Genomic DNA, 19,472 nt, shown 5'->3' with positions numbered 1-19,472 from the left:
ATCTGGAATACACTTTTTTTTAAAACAAAAGGTTTGCTTTTTAAAATGTAAACAGTAAAAAGAAAATGTTAGTCATCTTGTTGAATTCTATACTCTTAAGAAATAGCCTGCTGAAAAATGCCAGAACAAAATCAAACCCAGGAAACTATTTGTCTTGAGCATCACAGAAATACAATAAGCAAAAAGGCTCAGAAAAACATAACAGGGAAGAAGCTGAACTGCATAGTACACCATGTTCTAGTATTTATACCTCAATAAACTCAAATACTGGGAGCGTCAATTTACTAATTTTATAGGCTACAATCGGCTGCAGAATTTCTCTAATATAACAAATACAATTTTAAGTTAGGCTATCAGAACTTACAAAGGAGAAAAACATAACCAGCTAATAAAAAATGAACACTTGGAGTTAGTTTTGTTAGTCTCTAATTGAACATTTAAAGCAGTGACTTGGTTTACAGGGGAGCTCCTGCACCCACTGCGGCTGTTCTTTCAATGACATTTCTCTTGCAGTGGCATATCCCAAAAAGCCATAAAGCAATTAGATTGCTAAAAGGCAACATAATGACATGGAAAATAAAAGACCCTAAAAATACTTGTTTATAGAAACTATACCTAACCCCACTCTGAGAGTCCCTGCAGCAAATAGGGAGAGAAACCAGAAGGGAGATCAACAAGTCTGCAACGTAACTCAACAACCATCTACCCTGGATGCTACGAGAGCAGCAAGTTTGATGACAAACAATCACTTCTAGTCTTAGGCCTTCTCTGCAAGGTCAATACGTTAAGGACTATACGTTGAAAGATTCCTTCACGTACCACAGATATAATCAAGAAAAATGCAACGCACAGCTGCCTTTCAGTGTCTCCAGCATCTCAAGGCCAGGAAACAACTTTGCCCCCAGTTACAGAAGAAAAATAGCTTAATTATTTTGTCTGGGGAACAGTCTGCAAAGTAGACACTAATCTGAATGCTTGAACTGCACGTTAAAGTTTTCAAAGTCTAACCTCTTTGGGCTTTCATCTTTAAATATATATTCTTTAAGTATCTATATTAGTAGAGGACATACATACCAGGAGACATACATACCAGGAAACAACATCTTATGCTGTTATAAGTAGAGAAGCAGCCATTGTTTTTTCCTACATGGTAATAGGTATGGAAATATAAAATTATTCTAGAATTACGAAGTTATAAAAATATTAAAAATATTATAGAAATATGAAGTAATTATATTTTAATTCTAGAATATTACAGGATTATGGAACATTGTATCTCTTTAACAACACACTATAATTAAATTTGGGTTAGTTTCCACTGCAGATCAAACTAAAACACTTATGTGCCCAGCTTTCTATAGTTACAACTTAGGATGCTTATCTGAATAACGCGAATTTCAAGCTATTTATGGCTTGCTTATCACAAGTCAGACCATGATGAAAGCAACTGCATTCCAACAAAACAGAGGGAGAGCAGCTGCTCAGATGAGAGGCAAGAAGCGAAATGAGAGTGTTTGTTGTCCCATGGCTGCCTTGCGAAGGGGATTATGCTGCCGAGTGAACGGAGCAGAGTTGGTACATGAACATCATATAATAATAATATCCTCCTTATCACCTACAGAAGATTTCAGAGATGCATTTTAAGGGGAATCCCCACTGAAGGCATCTGTGCTTTTCACTCTGTCCGTACGCAGCATGTGCCAAACCACGTACCCCAGGATGTGCAGGGATTGTGTTCCTGTTTACCCACTTTTCATCAGGAACAAGCTGGCAGGAATAGCCTCATGGTCAGTCACACAAGCCAAAAGTCAATGCTACATGTTTCCAAGATATAAAGTATTTTAGCCACTATGAACCGCACCTTTTCTAGCTCTTCATGCCTCTGAGGTCTCGGCACTTGGACCGAGCTTTGTGCATCACAATGGCACACTTAGCTTTCCTGCATCCTGAAAGGATCCACATCCCAAGTCCCAAATGTGGGAGGAGAGGATGTGGCGTACCAATGCACAACTCGCTGCCGCCACTGTGCCCTTCCCAAGGGCTGATCCTACTGGTGAAGTTACAAATCTTGAAGTCCTCTATAGCCCTGAATGGGGGCTCTGCTAACCTTTGAAGACGTTTGGCCCCAACTGACTTGATGGGCCACATTGGCAACAGAGTGATTTCCCTGCCCAAAACCTGTTTAAATACAGAGCTGTGTGATTGCTTGTTTGGAATTCAGGGTCATCACACCAGTGGCTTTTCTCATCATTACTAAAACATTTAGGAACAGCTATGATCAATCAGTTCCTAAAAAGAAACTGACAGCAGTGTTAAACACAGGTAATTAGTGAACCTGCAATCATGTTTTTATAAAGGAAAAACAACAAAAAAAGCAAGACATTGCCAGATCAATTCCCTACTAACAAGCAGCTTAGCTTTTTAAACCATTAAGAAACATAAACAACATGCAAAACTAAACCTCAAAAGAAGAAAAAAACCCCAACCAAACAGTTCTAATGGCAGCAGGACTGAGAATTTGCAGTATTCTTTCAATTTTCATGATCTTTCCCCACTTTCCTGGCCATATTGTTCAAGGCAGAATTGTGAGCTCTTTGTTAGCTCCTGGTTTAGCCCTTGGGTGGGGGCACCATGCAATCCTGCATCCTCTTCACTTTTAATTCTTTTTTTTTCTAAGTAATCTGTCTAGCAGTTTCTGCAGGGACTATTCCCACAATTAACGCATCACCCGCTCTCCCACAGATCTGCAACGATTCATCCACAACCCCTCTGTATGCAGATATTTGTGCCCTGGTGCAGCACAAGTGCCCATTCAGATCTCAAAGCGTCTGCAGATATTGAAACAAAGGCCCGCTTTTCTTTCTAATTCAACTTATTTTTTAAAGCGCTGCATTCCACACAAGGTCATTATTTGCAATTTTTATCAGTTTTCATGTGCCTTCCTTCTGCACACGTGTGTGCAGCTGCTCTGGAACTACAAGATGAAACAGTCTTCTAATATTAAGTTTACTGCACACTTTTCCTTCCTGCGCATTTTTAGTAAAATTAAAGGTATAAGGTTATTTCAAACACAGCCTCTACTGCAGACCTGAGTTCCCTTCTTAGGACTAGCTAAGTCAACGAGAGCACAAACATTTTGCAAATCTGGAATGGGAAGAGAGATGATGTGCCGAGGGTAACCCAGAGGTGACATTCGCATCCAGGACCATTTGTAAAGGGCACAAGGTGAGGTCTAAGCAGGCGCAGGGTGGCAGAGCAAGGGTTACCTCTCACTTAGCTTCACGGAGCCAGTGGCATTTCTTCTGGGTGACAAACGAACAGGATTGTTCTCCTTTGACCGTAAAAACACGCACAGATTTATAACCGTTCAAAGCCAGTACTTTTGGATAGATACACAGGGAACAAATTTCTTCTTCACAGTGCACTGCTGGAGAACAAAATCAGAACTGGACAGTATGGACCTCATCATTTGAGGTTTATTTTTTAGTTTTGGCAAAAAACTCCTTTGGCAAGTAAAGAACCATCCAAAGAGAGGCAGAGATCAAATAATTGTGAGCATCACACACCCCACAATCTCCAGAAGACTGATACGGATTAAGAGATTTCTGTCCAGCCGGGACCTGATGCAAGAAATACGTTCTGCGTATGTGTTAGAACAACTGCCTGTGCACAGGGGCCAAACCACCACAATACCATCTGCAGATATGGCCCAAATGACTTTCACCAAAGTATAACTACATGCTTTTTACCAGAGGCCTAAGAAATACCACATGAAACCGGAATGAATGACACACATTCGTTACTATTTCCCAGTCACCACAGTCCCCCCCCTCACTGCAGACGTAGGGAAACACAAAACCCCACATGCATTTACTTAAAGGATGGTTTACACTGATGGCTTTAAAGTCACATTATAATTAAAAATAATTATAGTAATTATTTATAAAAGAATCATGACCAGAAAGAGAACGCATGGTCTGCTCTTTGCAATATCATCTTAAAATTCAGCAAAATCAGGGTTTTGTCTCTTCTTTACCCTGGAGCTCTGTGGGTTGTTGGTCGACATACAATATTGTGAAGATTAGGCAGTAATGATGGTGATAGAGGAACGGGGAAGGGAAGATTGGCTCTTATGTAAAAAACCACAAGGCTATATTTAAAATTATTGCAAGTGGATAAAGTGTTCAACTCAAACATTTATTTGGAAATCAGTTAACAAAAATCTGGCTTGCCACTCCTTTGCCCTGACTAGCTCACAGATCATTTAGTACATCTGACACCAAAACTCCATGATTATTGTTTGCTATTTAATATAATATTTAAAATCAACAAAGATGTATGACAGTGCTTCCCCTTCTGTTATTTGTAACAGCGCTGTGATTAGTGTCTTTTACGTATTCCAAAGGCTGTTTAAACATCACACAAGTTATGAAGTGAAAATATCATATGGTCTTTCCCCACTAATTTACATGGTGGATTTTACACATTAATTTAGTGTGCTTCTAAACTAAATAATTTACATACTTAAGGGATATACTTCATAGACTGATCACAAAAGTCAGAAATTATTTTGATGAAAGTAAAACATAAAATAAGAGCTTCTGTTGCTGTAAGCAGACAAATCTATGACAAATTCAGCTCACAAATTTAACTCACATAGTCTCCCCAAGTGTTGAGTTTGAAAATGTCCACAAATTGACAACCAGTGTGAATCTACTCACAAATGTACTCACTACTAAGCACAGCATAATTTACTTTTGCAGCAGAAGTTTTGAAAACGATTTCTCCTGTTTTAATAATGCTAAGGTGGTTTTCAAGGTTTGAAAGTTTGATTGGAGGAGTTTCAAAACTCCTGTTGCTAGAAAAATGCTTGTCCAATTTTTCCACAATGGAGGAAGTTTGACATTAGTATTGACTCCAGGAAGAAAACACTAAAGTTGAAAGTCTGGTCAGAAAACAAAGTCTAACGTTCCACACGAAAAAGCAAGATTTTGGTTCATTTCCGTAGCAAACATATTTCTGTTTCATCAAACCAAACTGAGCAGTTTTTGATAGTTGTGAGATTTTGAATTAAAACACCTCCAGTCTAGAGCTTTTCTACGCTTCACAAAAGCAAAACAAACAAACAAACTAAACCAAAAAACCCACCACACATAAATATGCTACAAGCTCTTTTGAGTGGTCTAGTAGAACCTGATGTTAAAACACCTTTGTGAAATAGCTTTCAGCACAGATAAATGTGCTCCTACGGAGCCAGCTGGGTCATTTTGAACTGTTAGCGCTCCCAGGCTTTTATTTTTGCTCCTCAGCTATTTGTTTCTGCCCTTTCCTGGCCCTTCCGATGGATTATACGAGCATCCATTGTCTGCTCCGGTTCAAAGCCAGCCAGGTTTCCCTCAATCACTGCTGAACCTTACTGAAATTTCAGTAAGTCACAGGTGGCTGAGGCGAGCCTGCTGCAACAAAATTAATTAATGGAATAGCTTCAGCAGGCCGCACTGAAAGGAACATGTCACATCTGATAAGAGATTGGTTAAAAGGCATGGTTAAGAGATTCTTTACCCAATTTAGTCCCTGCAAACCAGCTCCACAATGAAAGAGGACCCTTGTTAGAGCAGTGAGTTTTCCACTGCGTTTCTTCTTTGCCCAGGATTAAGGACAAAGCAGCTTTAAACGGCACCGATTTCGGCAGAGCTATCCAATTAGCCATGCACTGAAATAGGCTTTCCAAGTCATCTGATTATTTGCCTTCCCCTGAAAATCAATGGCATTAAAAACCCCAAGCTTTTTGTATCGGCTTCACTGTCTTTCAGTCCATCACCTTCCTTTAGACCTCCCTGGTGATTTGGTCACATTGTGGAGAGGAACTTTCCACCCCGTAGTTGGTACCTTGCCCTAGAGACTTCAGATGTTTTTCCAGGCGGCTTCAATGGTCTCTAGGTATGTCTAGGTGAGGTTTCCTTCCTCTGACCCCTGGTTTATTGGTCTTTATACAGAGAACACCAAAGGATGGAGACCACAGCACTAAGAAATGCTAAACAAACAGCTTAGTCATCTCCAAGACAATCCACTCGATCAAGTCTTAAAAACCTGGATTTAATTTCCTGATCTCTCGTTGGCCTTACTGGAGGATAAATACATGAATAAATTGCTGTGAGATGTCACGCAACCCTGTTAGTGGGGGCCACAGATGATTTGAAAGAATAATATCGATTCAATAAAGATATTGGTAATTTGAATTCCTTCTCAGGATGAGGGAGGAATATATATATATATATATATATGTATATAAATATTGCTTTCACGTGAAGACTGGGAGAGTGCAACCATTGAAAGTGGAGACTTGTTCCTTGCCAGTGACTGGATCCCACAATCACAGTTCATTTCTCAGATGTCCCTCAAGATCAGATCTCCTGGACAGAGCAATGTGAAGAGACAAAAATGGCCAATATCTGGACCGCCAGTTTCTGCTTGCTTTCAATGCCTGACATGCCAGTCTCTCCTGAGATATTTAACAATGGTTTAGCTCAATAAACAGACAAGAGCCCCTCATCCCCAACTCTATATGCAAACCATATGTTGCAGTTGAAAACTCTGAAGATTATAATTAGAACTGTCCATTCAATTTAAACAAGGTCAAGAATGAAAACTGTTTCAAATTCAATAAACAGGCCATTTGAAAGTGTAGATGCTGTGGAAGACAAGCTTAACAACTTAATTGACAGGTAAAGCTTCATTTCTAATCCTCATTTTGGTATCGTCTGTAGCCTCAGGAGTCAAAACACATCACTGCTCAGTCCTCAAAATATGCAGAGAAAATGAAAATGTCAACTGAATGAAAAAAAAGGAGAAGCATCTGTTTGATAGCTGTGTAAGCCTGTGATATGTAAACTGCTTTGGAGTCAAGCAGCCCTAATTAGAGTTTCAAGGCATTCTTCATTAAATATACACACATAGACATATATATATGTATATATGAGTTTTAAGCAATTATTTGGGCCAGATAATTTGCAAGAAATTCAGGGTATAGAATTAAAGTAGGGAACATGATAATTTCATGGACCGACCTCAAACAACACTGTGATGTTTTCACACAGTCGCGAAGAAATACTTTTCCCCATCTTTTCACAAAGTGGATCTGTACTTTTTTCTCCACTCTTACTCTTGAAAATAAAAAAGAACACTTCATTTCTGAATCTCAGAGTAGTACACAGCGTCTCAACAAAGCAAAGCCAAAAAGAAAGACTGATAGGGTTACCAGCCTCCCCAGTGGGGTTATACTAATAGATATTTTGGCAACTGTACACCCTTGACAGCTCCAATTCACATCAATATCAAACCCACACAGATGGACACAGACTCTCGGTGGAAAACTGGTGCCAGGTGAAGTGAACGACCACATGAAATAACAAGACAGTACAAGCTGAAGAATGACAATCCAGACGAATGCGTAACTTATGATCTTAAGAAGTATTTATATACTATTAATTTTACTGTTTCCTGTGGAAAAGAAGTGAATGTACCAACTGTAATGAGTGAAGTTGGAAGAGGACGTTTTGCCTGCGCACCGCAGCAGCGTGGGCTGAAACACAATAATTAAAGTTTTATGTAATTTCTACTAAGGAAAGAGGCTTTGAGATCACTCGCATCAGCAGCTTCACTGCAACGCTCCCGCAAGTTTTTCTGATGTGGGGCAGAACAGCAGCAGGAAAATTTGGTTTGGGACTATCAATTTTTAAATACAGTTCCTCAGCACAATTCAGTTGGGCCACGCTGGGAGGCCGGAGGGTGGCAGAGGAGCAAAGGATCTCCATAAGAAGATGTATTTAATCAGTGATGATGTGCAACAGCCCAAACTCCTCATGTAGATTTAAATCTGAGACATACAAAGGAGGTTTATACGTTGGACCATCAGCATTTTCTCTCGGCAGGATATGACATTTTGAAAAAACAGTTATGGAATAAAAAGAGAGACATGACTGATTTGATGAGAACATCTGTTTTTTGTTAGCAGCAATATTAATGCCCACTTGCTGAGCTCAGGAAGTGTCTCTACTACAAGATGCATAGAGAAATGTCTTTCCACACACAGTAGGTAAAATATGCAAAAGAAAGTGATAATCATGCAAATACCTTCATAAGCTGATGTTTCCAGCTTACAGTATGTACGCTCTGCTGGTTGGAAACATGAACGCTGTATGTGACAAATGTCCTGTTGGTAAAAAGCTTTAAGACATCACACGGATAGACTAGTCTTGCAAACTGACTGGAACATGAGCCAGCCTTGGGAATAATTGGTTTGGGAGGAGCAATCACCAGTCAGAACTGTGTTATTCAACATGTGATATACGTGAAACGCTGGCACTGCGCTTGCGGTGATGAGAGTGCATGGGGCTATGAAAACAGGGAGGGAAAACACCATTTGACCACCAAGATCCATCTCTCTGCCAGTCTCACCTAGACAAGACCACAGCACAACCCATTTCTGTAACAACTGGCGCTCTGACTTTGCTCAAAGAAGCCGCCACCAGCCCTGATTCCCCGCTGGAGCTATCATGACTACAGGCCAATCTGCAGCAAATCCACAGCACCAGTGAACAAAATACAGTTCATTACACAGATTTTCTTGCTCTGCTTCCTTACGACATATATTAGATGTGAGGCTGCAGAGATTCAACCATGAGAAGAGAGAAGTGGCATTAACACATCCCAGACCTGTCCATACCAACTTCCAGAGCTGGATCATAATGAGCAATACTACAGATGATTTTTCTTTTCTCCTTATTTTCCCTTTTCCTCCAATTAAAAATGACATCAAAATAACCATTTGATTGCTCCACTTTTATGAGTTGGTTTTGATCTCCTTGGCTGTGATTGAATCTCTTTTGGGATAGTAACTGCTAACAAGGTTCTCAGGTGGGTCTTACAAAGATCTGGTATGCAACAACAGCAGATTTATTTCGAGTTGGTCTTCTAATAAATCCTAGTTAAAGCCCTCAGGTACTCATGTAATTGAAGTTTGAGTAATCCAATACGATGTTGATCAAACCACTGATCTTTTAATAACGAACTGTAGCCCTCCCAGCAGTCGCTGTCTTGCTGACAGTCATGTCTGGATTGCTTCCTCTGGGCCAATGCTTTGAACAGAGAAGCTGACACATTTCTGCTTGGTTTAGATTTTATCGCAAATTGTTTTAAAGCTTTTTAAGGATATATCAGATGGCTCGTAAAAATCCACGGGCACTTCAATTAAAAAATATGGGATTCCTATTAGTTGTCTCAGTAAAGACTAGTATTAAATGCTTCTAAAGGGGAATATATACACCACTCTGGAGTTGTTCTTCTTCCTCTCTCTCTGTCTGCCCTTAGTCCTTGTTTACGTAGCCTGTAGGCAAAGCTATAGAAAAAGCAGTAGTTACCCTGCACAATACTCTCCACTGAAAGGCAAATGTGCACATTTTTCCTCTCATAATTTCCATTTAAAGTATGAATTGAAGGTTTCTAAGCCTTGCCTCTCTACACAAGATTCAGTTGCAATTTACATTTTCAGTGTGCTCAAAATGAACACCAAGATGACTCATGTGCTGTTTATGAGATGCTTACATTTGCTGGTAAATACCTTGCTACAAACAAGCTATAATTTAAGTATTCAAAAGTCTTCTGCCTAAAATTACGACTAACCATAATTTTGGAGACCATGACCAGAGCTTCAATTTCAGGCTTGCAATCTTCCTACACAATGATTCTTAAAAGTACGAGTGTATTTTCTTCTCTGACAATGGCAATTGTATCTCTAATTGCGGAAAAGATTACCTAGCTTTTAGTTCACATTAGTCAGCTGCAACAATACCATACTTCATTCCTTTCCTTTAAAATCAACTAATTATTGTCAATCAGCCCAGTGGAATGTTAACATTCTCCATAACCTGTCTTTCAGAGGTAGTCCTAAATGCTAGAAACCAGCTAATATAAACTAATCAGAGCCCTAGAAATATCTCAAAACATTTTTGTACTGCAGCCTATCATTTTTGTCATATTATTTCTAAATATTATATTTTGTCTGGACAATAATTGTCTTTTCATACAGTTACATTGTGCTTTTCATCTAACTACTCAAAGCTCTTGCATTAATTAAACCACATTAAATCCCTGACTGCTGTAGCAAAGAGTATAGTGTTTCCAAAACTTGGATGTTTTCATTGTCAAAAGCTGCTCAATAAAGTTTTATGCATCGAGTAGTCTGGACAAAGAACACTTTTCATGCCAGGATGTTTGCTCATGCCCAACTTTCTGCACAGACTCACATTTGCAAGAACTGGAGTCATGCACAGAGAACCCACAAAGGAGGTGACTGTCGTTCTCCCTGCACTTCATCCAACCACAACCTTGCCACAGATAATAGCAACTTACAGTTCTCACTTAGTGTTTCCTTCCAGCTGGTGGAGGCCATGTGAGGTTTTTCAGATCCTGGAGAAGACACAGAAGCCTTGGGGACGCAGCCCATGTGCTGAGTCTATAACCGGCTGTGACGCAGGGTGAGATTTCAAGCACCATATGGACGAGACCAGCAGACGCCATAGAGAGGGGACTTTCCATTAGTTGTTACCTGGGAGGCCTGTGACATCTAGAAACAATTTTCCCTTTTCAGTCTGTGTCAGATCAGTGACCAATAATTAATCTGATGACTGAAACGCAGAATGTGGTACCAATTTTCTGTGGTTTATGAATAATACTATGCTTTTTGAAAAAAAAAAAAAAAACACGCTGCTTTGGAACACAGCAGATGTGCTACAGGAAACGTATGACATGTCGAGATGCCACACTATACCCAACACTGTGTAATTCTTACATAACCTGGAAATTAAACCGCAGGTTGCGTGGTTTGTTTATGTAAAAGGCTGTTATTAAAATGCTGCAGTTGAATTAAGCATTCAGAGAGGAAAATATAGACACCAAAATAAAAAAAACACAATGGAAAAAACACAGAGATTTTTCCTCTTTGAAAAGAAAACAGATTTACCAACATTATCTTGAAATAATAACTTAATCCTTGAAATAAATGGTCCCAGTTTGCCTAGAGTGCCAAGGCTGCAAATGCAGGCAGGACTTTGTTTTGGAGTCTCAGATTAGGAGACTCCTTTTGACACCAGCCTTTTCTAAAACTGCTGCTTAGCAAATGACTGAAAAGTGGCTGTGCCCACCCTCAGCTCCACTCAACAAACACATGCACCCAGGACAAACGAGCTCACTCTTCAGTGGCAATATTCGCTTTGCAAGAAGTTGTCACAACTGTTAGTTCATCCCCCCCCGAGGGATATCAGATGGGAGAAATGATGTGGTTTAGCTCACAGCCGTCTTTGTTCAGCGAGAGAGGAACGGGGAGACTTCAACAACAGTCAAGAGTGAACCAGGAAAAAGCAAAACAAGTGCAATTAAAATAAAAAATAAATCAATTATCAGAGCATCAGTTGCTCTTCTTAGATAAGACTGACACGTAAATGCTCAAAACAATAGTTTGACAGTGTCTGTTGTGGTCCAAGTGATGTGTCTGCCCTTCCCTGACTGATGGGAAACAGGTCAGACCCAAAATGACTGTGATCTTGCTGAGTTTAGTATTTGATACATTTTAATAAGATTGCAAGGGTCTGCGTGTCCCCAGCATGTAATTGAGTGGATTAGGCTTAGGAGGGTGCACAAAATGAGAGGGGACCGACCAAACCAACTCATTAACCAGGATTCAGGTAATTAATTTAATAAGTCCGACAACCTCCAGTTAATATTCCCTTTACTGTGAATCGGTTGTAATTTTTACTCCTCCTTTTGAGCGTGTTTTTTGCTGTAGTGCTACCATGAAGAGACAAATGCAGAAAGATGACACTCTTTGCTTCTCGCAGATATTGATCCCAGCTGGCTCCAAAGCAGCGCAGGCACTGCATAAGGTCAGACAAACGACCTCCAGCCTTTGTTTCTTCTCCAGAACCAGAGAAAATGCTTGAAAATGAGAATTGGGCATTTCCAAAAAAAAAAAAAGACTTCCTTAGAAGTAGAAATAAAATTAAATTCCCGATAAGGTTTGCAAATATAGCTGTGAATGGCTAAGGATCATTCCTGCCCAGATCTTCTCTGCAACCATGCACAAACACCACAGAGTTCTCCTGCCTAAATTCAATAGTCTCCAGAAAACCACACAAGTCTGACTGCATAGTGCTAAATAGCGTTTAAAACATATAATTGATCCTTAATGTTAGTTAACATCTTTCAGTTTGCTAGGGGAGTAAGGGAACCCTTGATTTCTATCAACTGCGATCTGAAATTAAAAGCAGTAATTCTGGTTTTTATTTGTGACTAAAGATACTAATTTGACAGTTAGGAGCAATCATAAATAAACAATATTCAAATGTAAAAACAAATGTTACTTCTTGTTAAATTCACTCCAAATCCTTAGATACCTACCAGCATTCTGCACTTACAAATTATTGGAGAATAACCCATATTGGAGTTTCAGAGCCCCTAACAACAGATTGGAAATACCAGAAATGAGGCTTTGTGCTTTTTTCTCTCACAATTCTTTGTATTTTGCCCATTCTTTTTATCTTCCTTTTTGAATTACTGTAAAAAACCAATTCATTAAACTATCTTAGTTATTGAGATTGTTTACCCCAGGTCTGCTCAGGTTACCAAATGGAGTTGTCCATTTCCCTAATTCTCTGAGGTTGACTTTAAGTGGGCATAGCAATTCAGTTACAAATAATCAGATAATTGTGATACAACTCCTGCTACTGGTTTTATTTCCATATCTCAAGACAAGGCCTTGAAACAGTGAAAGACGAAGAAGGTTGGTGGCTTCACCTCATCTAGGAGCATCCAACGATAGGGTAAGGGGCAATGAGCACAAACACACACAGGAGGTTCCATCTGAATATGAGGAGAAACTTCTTTACTTTGAGGGTGACAGAGCATTGGAACAGGCTGCCAGAGATGTTGTGGAGGCTCCTCTTTGGAGATATTAAAAGAGCTGTGTAACCTGTTCTGGGTGAACCTGCTTTAGTAGGAGGGTGGACTAGAGGATCTCCAGAGGTCCCTTCCGACTCCAACCATTCTGTGAGTCAAATGAGACTTTATGAGATAAGATAATGCAAAATATCCTGAATCCCTCCAGGGGACTAATTTCTCCTCTTTTATTAATAAATAAATTAATTAAAAAGCTCCCTGGCATTTCCCTAGAGGTGTATGGCATTACGTTCTTCATTTCTTTTCCACAGGACATGGTAGAAGTCTGGTGCATTGATTTGTTGGACATGGAAAACAGTCCAAATGCAGAATTAGCACGTTTGTTCTCTTTGACAAAAACAGGGTTTGACAAGAATAAGTTAACAATCAACAGCTGAAACCTTACAGACTAAATAAATGCTGAGGTCATTTTAATAAACACTTTCTCTTCGACAAATCCTTCAGTTATTTCTTTTAGTGCAGCTATTAACTCTTCCATGGTAACAGTGTTGGGGGAGTTGCCATCTGACCCGGGATCAGGCTAAATCAGTGACACTGGTGACCATGACGTTACTGGGGTAAACAGTGGTGGCCTCACAAAGTCACACACTGGATCTGGACACAGTCGCTCCAAAATCCCTCTGGGAAAGGTCAGGAGACCTGCCAGGGCTCCAAGGTTTGACCGAAACCCCCAGGGATGGGGTTGTGGGGATTGCAATATTACTCTAATCAGTAAAATAAAAGCTTCTTTTCATCAACAGCTAATCATAGGACTTCGTTTGTCTCTAACTTCCTTCAGTTGCCTTGACAGATGAGAGCACAATAATATAAATAAGAAATGACAGTTCACCAAAGAAGGTTAACATAAGGTCACAACCTTTTTTTATTCGACTTCTGGAGTTTATTCATGTGTGAAAATGCACTTTTGTAGCCGTACCCTCAGCATCCCTTGCAGATCTGGACTTGTGCCAATAATTGACTTTTTAAATGGTTTGGAAAAGATCATTTTTGCCTTCTGTAATGTTTTCAGTAGAATTGTTTTGTATTAGTACAAAACATAAAATGAGCATATCTGTACGTCTCGCAGAGTATCACGTAAGAAGTCAGTGGTACCTCTGCTTAGCAAGTCAGGAGGTTTTGCACAAAGGGAAAGCTGCTTTGTGTGTAACACGCAGACACACACGCATTGGTTCTCCCTTGCTCAGACACAGCTTTCTGAGCAAATCCACCTCTGGACACTAACCAGAGTGCCCCAGAAACACTGAATGCTGGTACAGATGTATAAGGCACAGAATCAGGCTGACAGTCATATGCTAATAAATGTAAAATATTAATTTGTTGTATTATCTGTGCAGTGATTTAAATCCAAATCCCTTCTCATCGTTAATTTCCATCAGACACATGAAGAGTGAGAGGTAAGCATGAGATTTATGTCAAAATCTGTAATGCCTACGCCACTATCTGCCAGAAAACATGTCTCTGTCAGATAAGAAAATTGAAGCTCTGTCCCTGAATGCTGGAGAGTAAAATCTGCAGTACAACACGTAGATAATTAGTTTTGAAAGGCTAATCAGTTCACTACTCTGGCTGGCATTTCTACATAGATGCATGTGCCTTCGCCTTACAACAATTTGCCTGTTGATATGAGTATCCCTTAATGAAGTGAAGTAAGACTTTACATACCACATAACTCTGAATGATGTATTCCACCATAAGAGCCCCCAATTAGTTAGAAAAGATCATTACAGGCCTTGGAAGGAGTAAGGAGCCCACAGAGTGGGGTGTCCTGGGCTGTGCTGCTCTGTTCCCTTCCCCCTTCTAACCACCCAAGAGATGGAAGGTTTAGTCAATTATAACAGAAATAAAGTATTTTAAGATTATTTGCCTATTTTATGCTGTTGTCTTGTTCATGTTCATGGAGTCTTGTGTCTTGCACATGCATTTGATAACGTAGAAGACAGAGATGCTGAGCATCTTCAGCTCATTCTAGCCTTTAAGTCTCCAAAAATTGCTCACAAAACCCTCAGCTGATATTGATCAAATCAGCAGTACACTTCATTATGTTGTTGGATTAGGGGATTTTTATCCACTTTCCCTTCCTTAGCATTAAACAGCTACAAACAGCTAAAATATTGTTTTTTTTTCCAACACAGTTATTTCCTAGTATCTTTTCTTTTTGTCAGAAGGATGCTCTATTTTGTTTCTGCAAAACAAGATCAATCTTTGTACTAATAATGACTTACTGAATAAAATCTGTACTACTTTCATAGTGGTTTTCTAATGATACACCTTATTTGTACCTTGGCTTATAAAAACACCTCTACAGCAATTGATCATTTCAGTCACTGGTGAAAGAATGGGAGCAGAACAATAGCACACATCTATTTAACACTCGAGTTTAGACTAAAGGGTAACATAAAGCACAATGATGCTATAAAGAAAGAATGTAACCACCCAGAACAACTCTAAGCCTTATTTCTCCAAAAATGCTGCCTAACCGGAATGATGAGAAGCTGTTTTGCTCTCATCTGCAAAACAACCCCTTTGAGCAACACAGAGGCACCAATAAAATGACAACCAGTGTCACGTCCTGAAAGACTAAAACCTTCCAGCAGCAAACGCAGTTTTGTTTGGAAGCTCCCTTTTCTCTTGTGCAGTATTCAATCACTAAATTACTTTTACTGTAACATCTGATAGCTAAAACTTGGCTGGAGTTGGCCTTCTTGCAAATCCATACAACCACGTGCTCGTCATCTTTATCATCTCCACAAAAGTTCAGGTGTAATTAGTGCCAATGCTGCGTTCACTTTGTTCTGTGACTTGAGCATTTCCAGTCTACTTTATGTTTCCATTTTTGTCTTAAGACTTTAAAAAGTGGCTAATAATTCATTCTCCTGTAATTCCTGATTAGGCAGTATATAGTACAAGAATTGAATATTTTAAATTCTGTTTGAGTTTTTAAGGAATGTCAAGAATTTAAAAAAATCATTTAAAGTATATTTTAGGGAAAGAAGAATTGTGCAGAAGGAAAACGAATTTAACTAACTTATTAACACAAAATTATTTTGAAGGAAACAAGACTCTTGCACACTAAGAAATTTCGGATTACAATGAGTATGACCCCTGCTTTCCAAAATCTAGTTTTTGGGCAACTTTTACAGGGATCTAAAAGCAGTAAGTAGTCATCAATAGACGGATAGACCTACACACTGTTTCATGGATATGTTAGCAGCCAGTCCCCAAAAGAGGTAGGAGAAGGTTGAGGTGAAGTAGCCGGAATCTGCAAATCACACATTGTATTTCTGGCTTGAGCTCTCAAAAGGCCAAAACAAAAGAACGGAGGATCACAATGAAAAACTTTCATCAAAATAGAATAGCCATGTACAGCTTATTTACACTGCCAAGTTGGATATCAAACGACCGGTTGCTGTGGAAAATAATTCTACCATCTTCTAGTGAAAAGAAGAGTGCAGTCAAATAAACTATAAAGTCAGGATAAAGAATGTGACTCCAGCAAAGAAATACACATTGCTCTGTACAAACCTTAAGAGCAGAGTTGAAGGACAATGGTAAAATGAATTCCTGGAAGAAAGGAATTTGTTAGATACTATGCTACAGGAACAGCCAGAGAATACAGTTTCTTGTGAAAAGATGATAATACAATTCTTGAAAACCTCTCTAGCACCTTTCATCTCAAGATAAGAAAAAACCATCAACAATATACTTGCTGCAGTAATGAAACGCGATCAGGGGTGCAATATCAGGCACACAGCTGGTGAATATCCATTACCTGTGTCAGAGGAGAGTTCAAGAGGTAGGAGCTGCAGTGCAGTGCTCCTTGGCTACTCCACACCTGATCTCCTCTACCTTCTATATCTGACGATGCAAAAATCGTAGTGACTGTAGGTCAACAGATCTGATGGGCTTGTTTATACCCCCTCTGTGTTTACCAGTGCATCTTTAAGAAGTCTAACCATCCTTGATTATGTGCTCTAACATATGCTTATGTGATGTTTTGCTTCTGCACAAAGTCAAGCTGTTGCATAAGAACAAATTTTACCCCATAATGCACTAACTAGACTTATATTTCCCTTAGGAAGAAGATAAATGGGTTTATGTAGCATGTGGTTTAAAATCCTTTTTTATTCGGTTAATCTCTAGCTGTGGAATTGTGATTGAAATGCAAAAATGTATGTGTATTTTCTGCTAAGAACCATGTTGTTTTAGAGACAGACAAAATTTTATCAAACATACACACTTTCTTCAGGTTTTTAAATTGGTGATGGAAATTCCATAATCAGAACATGGCACAGTCAATCCAGGTTAAGTGATAACATTTTTTCAAGAAAAAAGAAAACAAAGGCTCAACCCTTTGAAGTGTTCTTACAGTTACATCTTCATAATCCAGACATGAGAAGATCTGCGCTCTTGTCAACTCCGAGCATACGCTCTTCAGCTGGCTCCAGATAAAAGCCAACATTTCCTTTTCCTTCCCAATGTCTTCTCTGATTTCTTAACAGCAGTGAGACACAGTACAAAACATTACCTCCACATGATTTGCCATCTTCCCCCAGTTTCTGGCCAGCTGGACATTTGCAGTGGTAGCTGCCAATGGTGTTACAGCACTGGTCGTGACAGCCGCCGTTCTCCGTGGTGCACTCATTGACATCTGTTGGGAGAAAGCATTAAGTGGTGAGTAAAGAGTGAGCACTGACCACATTACCTGGCTATTTGAGGAAAAGTGTGGATGAGTCTGATATAACGGCGTGAGAACATTACCGAGATGTACAGCTAAAGACCTTGAAGGCTGCCAGCCATGGTGCTGTGCCCAACTCAACCGAGAGCTGCAATGGTGGGATTTTTCCGTGCCAACTTCCAACTTCTATGCCACAACATCAGGAAATATCTGTAGAATGTCATTTCCACCAGCTCATCTGTGCATTAGGTTGCTTCTAGCAGTTGTGGCAGAGATATAAAACCTCTGGCAAATGTATATCAGTTAAGGTCTTTCTTCCCTTCGGGTAAGTGTGCACTAATATCTATACACCTTATGTGTTCACCTGCTCAAGTTTGTGTTTCCCTGCATGATTTTGAATAGGAAAAATTAGATCTTTACATATAAATGAAGAGCATTAAAGAACCACCTAGATAAGTAAATAGACAGCCAACGGCAGAGAAAAATCAATAGCGAAGACGTTTTCTTTTTAACTCGTCTATTTATACATGCTGCATAAGAATTTTCGAAGGAATGTTATCAAAATCGCCAGGCCAGTAAGATTGCTCTGTTTAACAAGATCAGAGACAACAGATGGTATGGAATTATTTCCACAGCAGAAAATTTGTCAAATGGGACAGTAAATACAACAAACCCATCAGGTATTCGCTGCACTGATTTCATGTATTCTGGAACGCAGACTTGTGCAATGCTTTCTTGCTTGCTTTGCACCCCCTGAAGTGTTAATGTCACATCAGTGCAGGGCTAAGCAGGGACAGCAATGAACCTGCGTAAGAATAACAGGCTGTGGGGATCTTTTTCTCAGTTTTTTGGCGAATATCTTGAAGCAGCATGCTGGCAGAGCCAACCTTCTCAGCATGTTGGTGAGGGGAAAGCCGGGACTGAGGGGACACGCCATATTTCCAAGCCTGGCACGAGGACACGGGTGACAGATCTCACAACCTTGACGCCGCTGGCACTGGCAGAGATCAGATCACACTTTGCGTTCAGGCTACAGAGCAAGAGGAGCAGAAGGAGGAAGATGAAGCAACAAAAGACAAGCATCGTCTTGACTGTGAAAATCCCAGGGAGTTACTTAGTATTAGTGGCACTGCACATCTCTGATGGAGAAACACAGGTTTTAAAAAAACTAGTTAGACCCTGGTCAAATGAAACACAAAATGCTGTAAAGACAAATAAAAAAAAAGAGCTTCACAGTTATGCAAGAAAGGTGAGAGCCTGTCAACTGCAATCCTTCCTGTTAAAGACTAAGATTTACCAAGGAGTATTAGTTCTTCAATAAGCTTGAGCTTAACTTTCCTAGCTCATTTCTTATCCTGGCTAAAAAGCACAGGCCACAAGAAATTTTTGAGGAGGTTTCAGGCTGTTAAAGAGCTAAAAGAAAAGTGAATAATGAAATGCCAACATTCACTCAAGTGCAACTGAAGAGGCACAAACTCACTAAAACCATCTTAATTCTCTGTGGCTCTAAATTCAGTGTAATAATGGACACAACAAAACTTCATGTTCAGTGATATCAAAAAACACTGGGAAGCTATATATATATATATATATATATAAACAGTTATCTCAGAGCTACACAACAAACTCACGTGAAGTCAGCAAAGCTCTTCTCAATTTCATGGGAACGCGATTTAGACAGAAAACTTTTCCGAAGAAAAACACTCTTCCTTGCTCCAAAACGCAAAAACAAATCGTACCAAAATAAGACATTCATCTGTTCACTTCTCTTCAGCAGGAACATATG

General features: G+C 39.6%; 1 protein-coding gene across 4 annotated transcripts in view; it reads right to left on the bottom strand.

The window, feature by feature from the left end:
* The window catches only part of LOC102096100 (multiple epidermal growth factor-like domains protein 6), a 198,433-nt gene that overhangs the window by 71,846 nt on the left and 107,115 nt on the right, over positions 1-19,472 (bottom strand). For 3 of the 4 annotated variants that reach the window (XR_010474611.1, XM_065073496.1, XM_065073494.1), the window contains exon 5: positions 17,537-17,659. Coding sequence is in view for 3 of the 4 variants with exons in the window: in XM_065073496.1 (XP_064929568.1) it covers positions 17,537-17,659 (123 nt within the window). In the remaining variant the exon portion in view is untranslated. Of the gene's footprint in view, positions 1-10,410; positions 10,619-17,536; positions 17,660-19,472 lie in introns of those variants that run through there. The other variant, XM_065073497.1, reaches the window with a different exon arrangement.

This window comes from Columba livia, chromosome 9 (genome assembly GCF_036013475.1).
Source record: "Columba livia isolate bColLiv1 breed racing homer chromosome 9, bColLiv1.pat.W.v2, whole genome shotgun sequence".
Lineage (NCBI taxonomy): Eukaryota > Metazoa > Chordata > Aves > Columbiformes > Columbidae > Columba > Columba livia.
The sequence above is the reverse complement of the archived record's forward strand: the minus strand, read 5'-3'. Positions and strand labels throughout refer to the sequence as shown.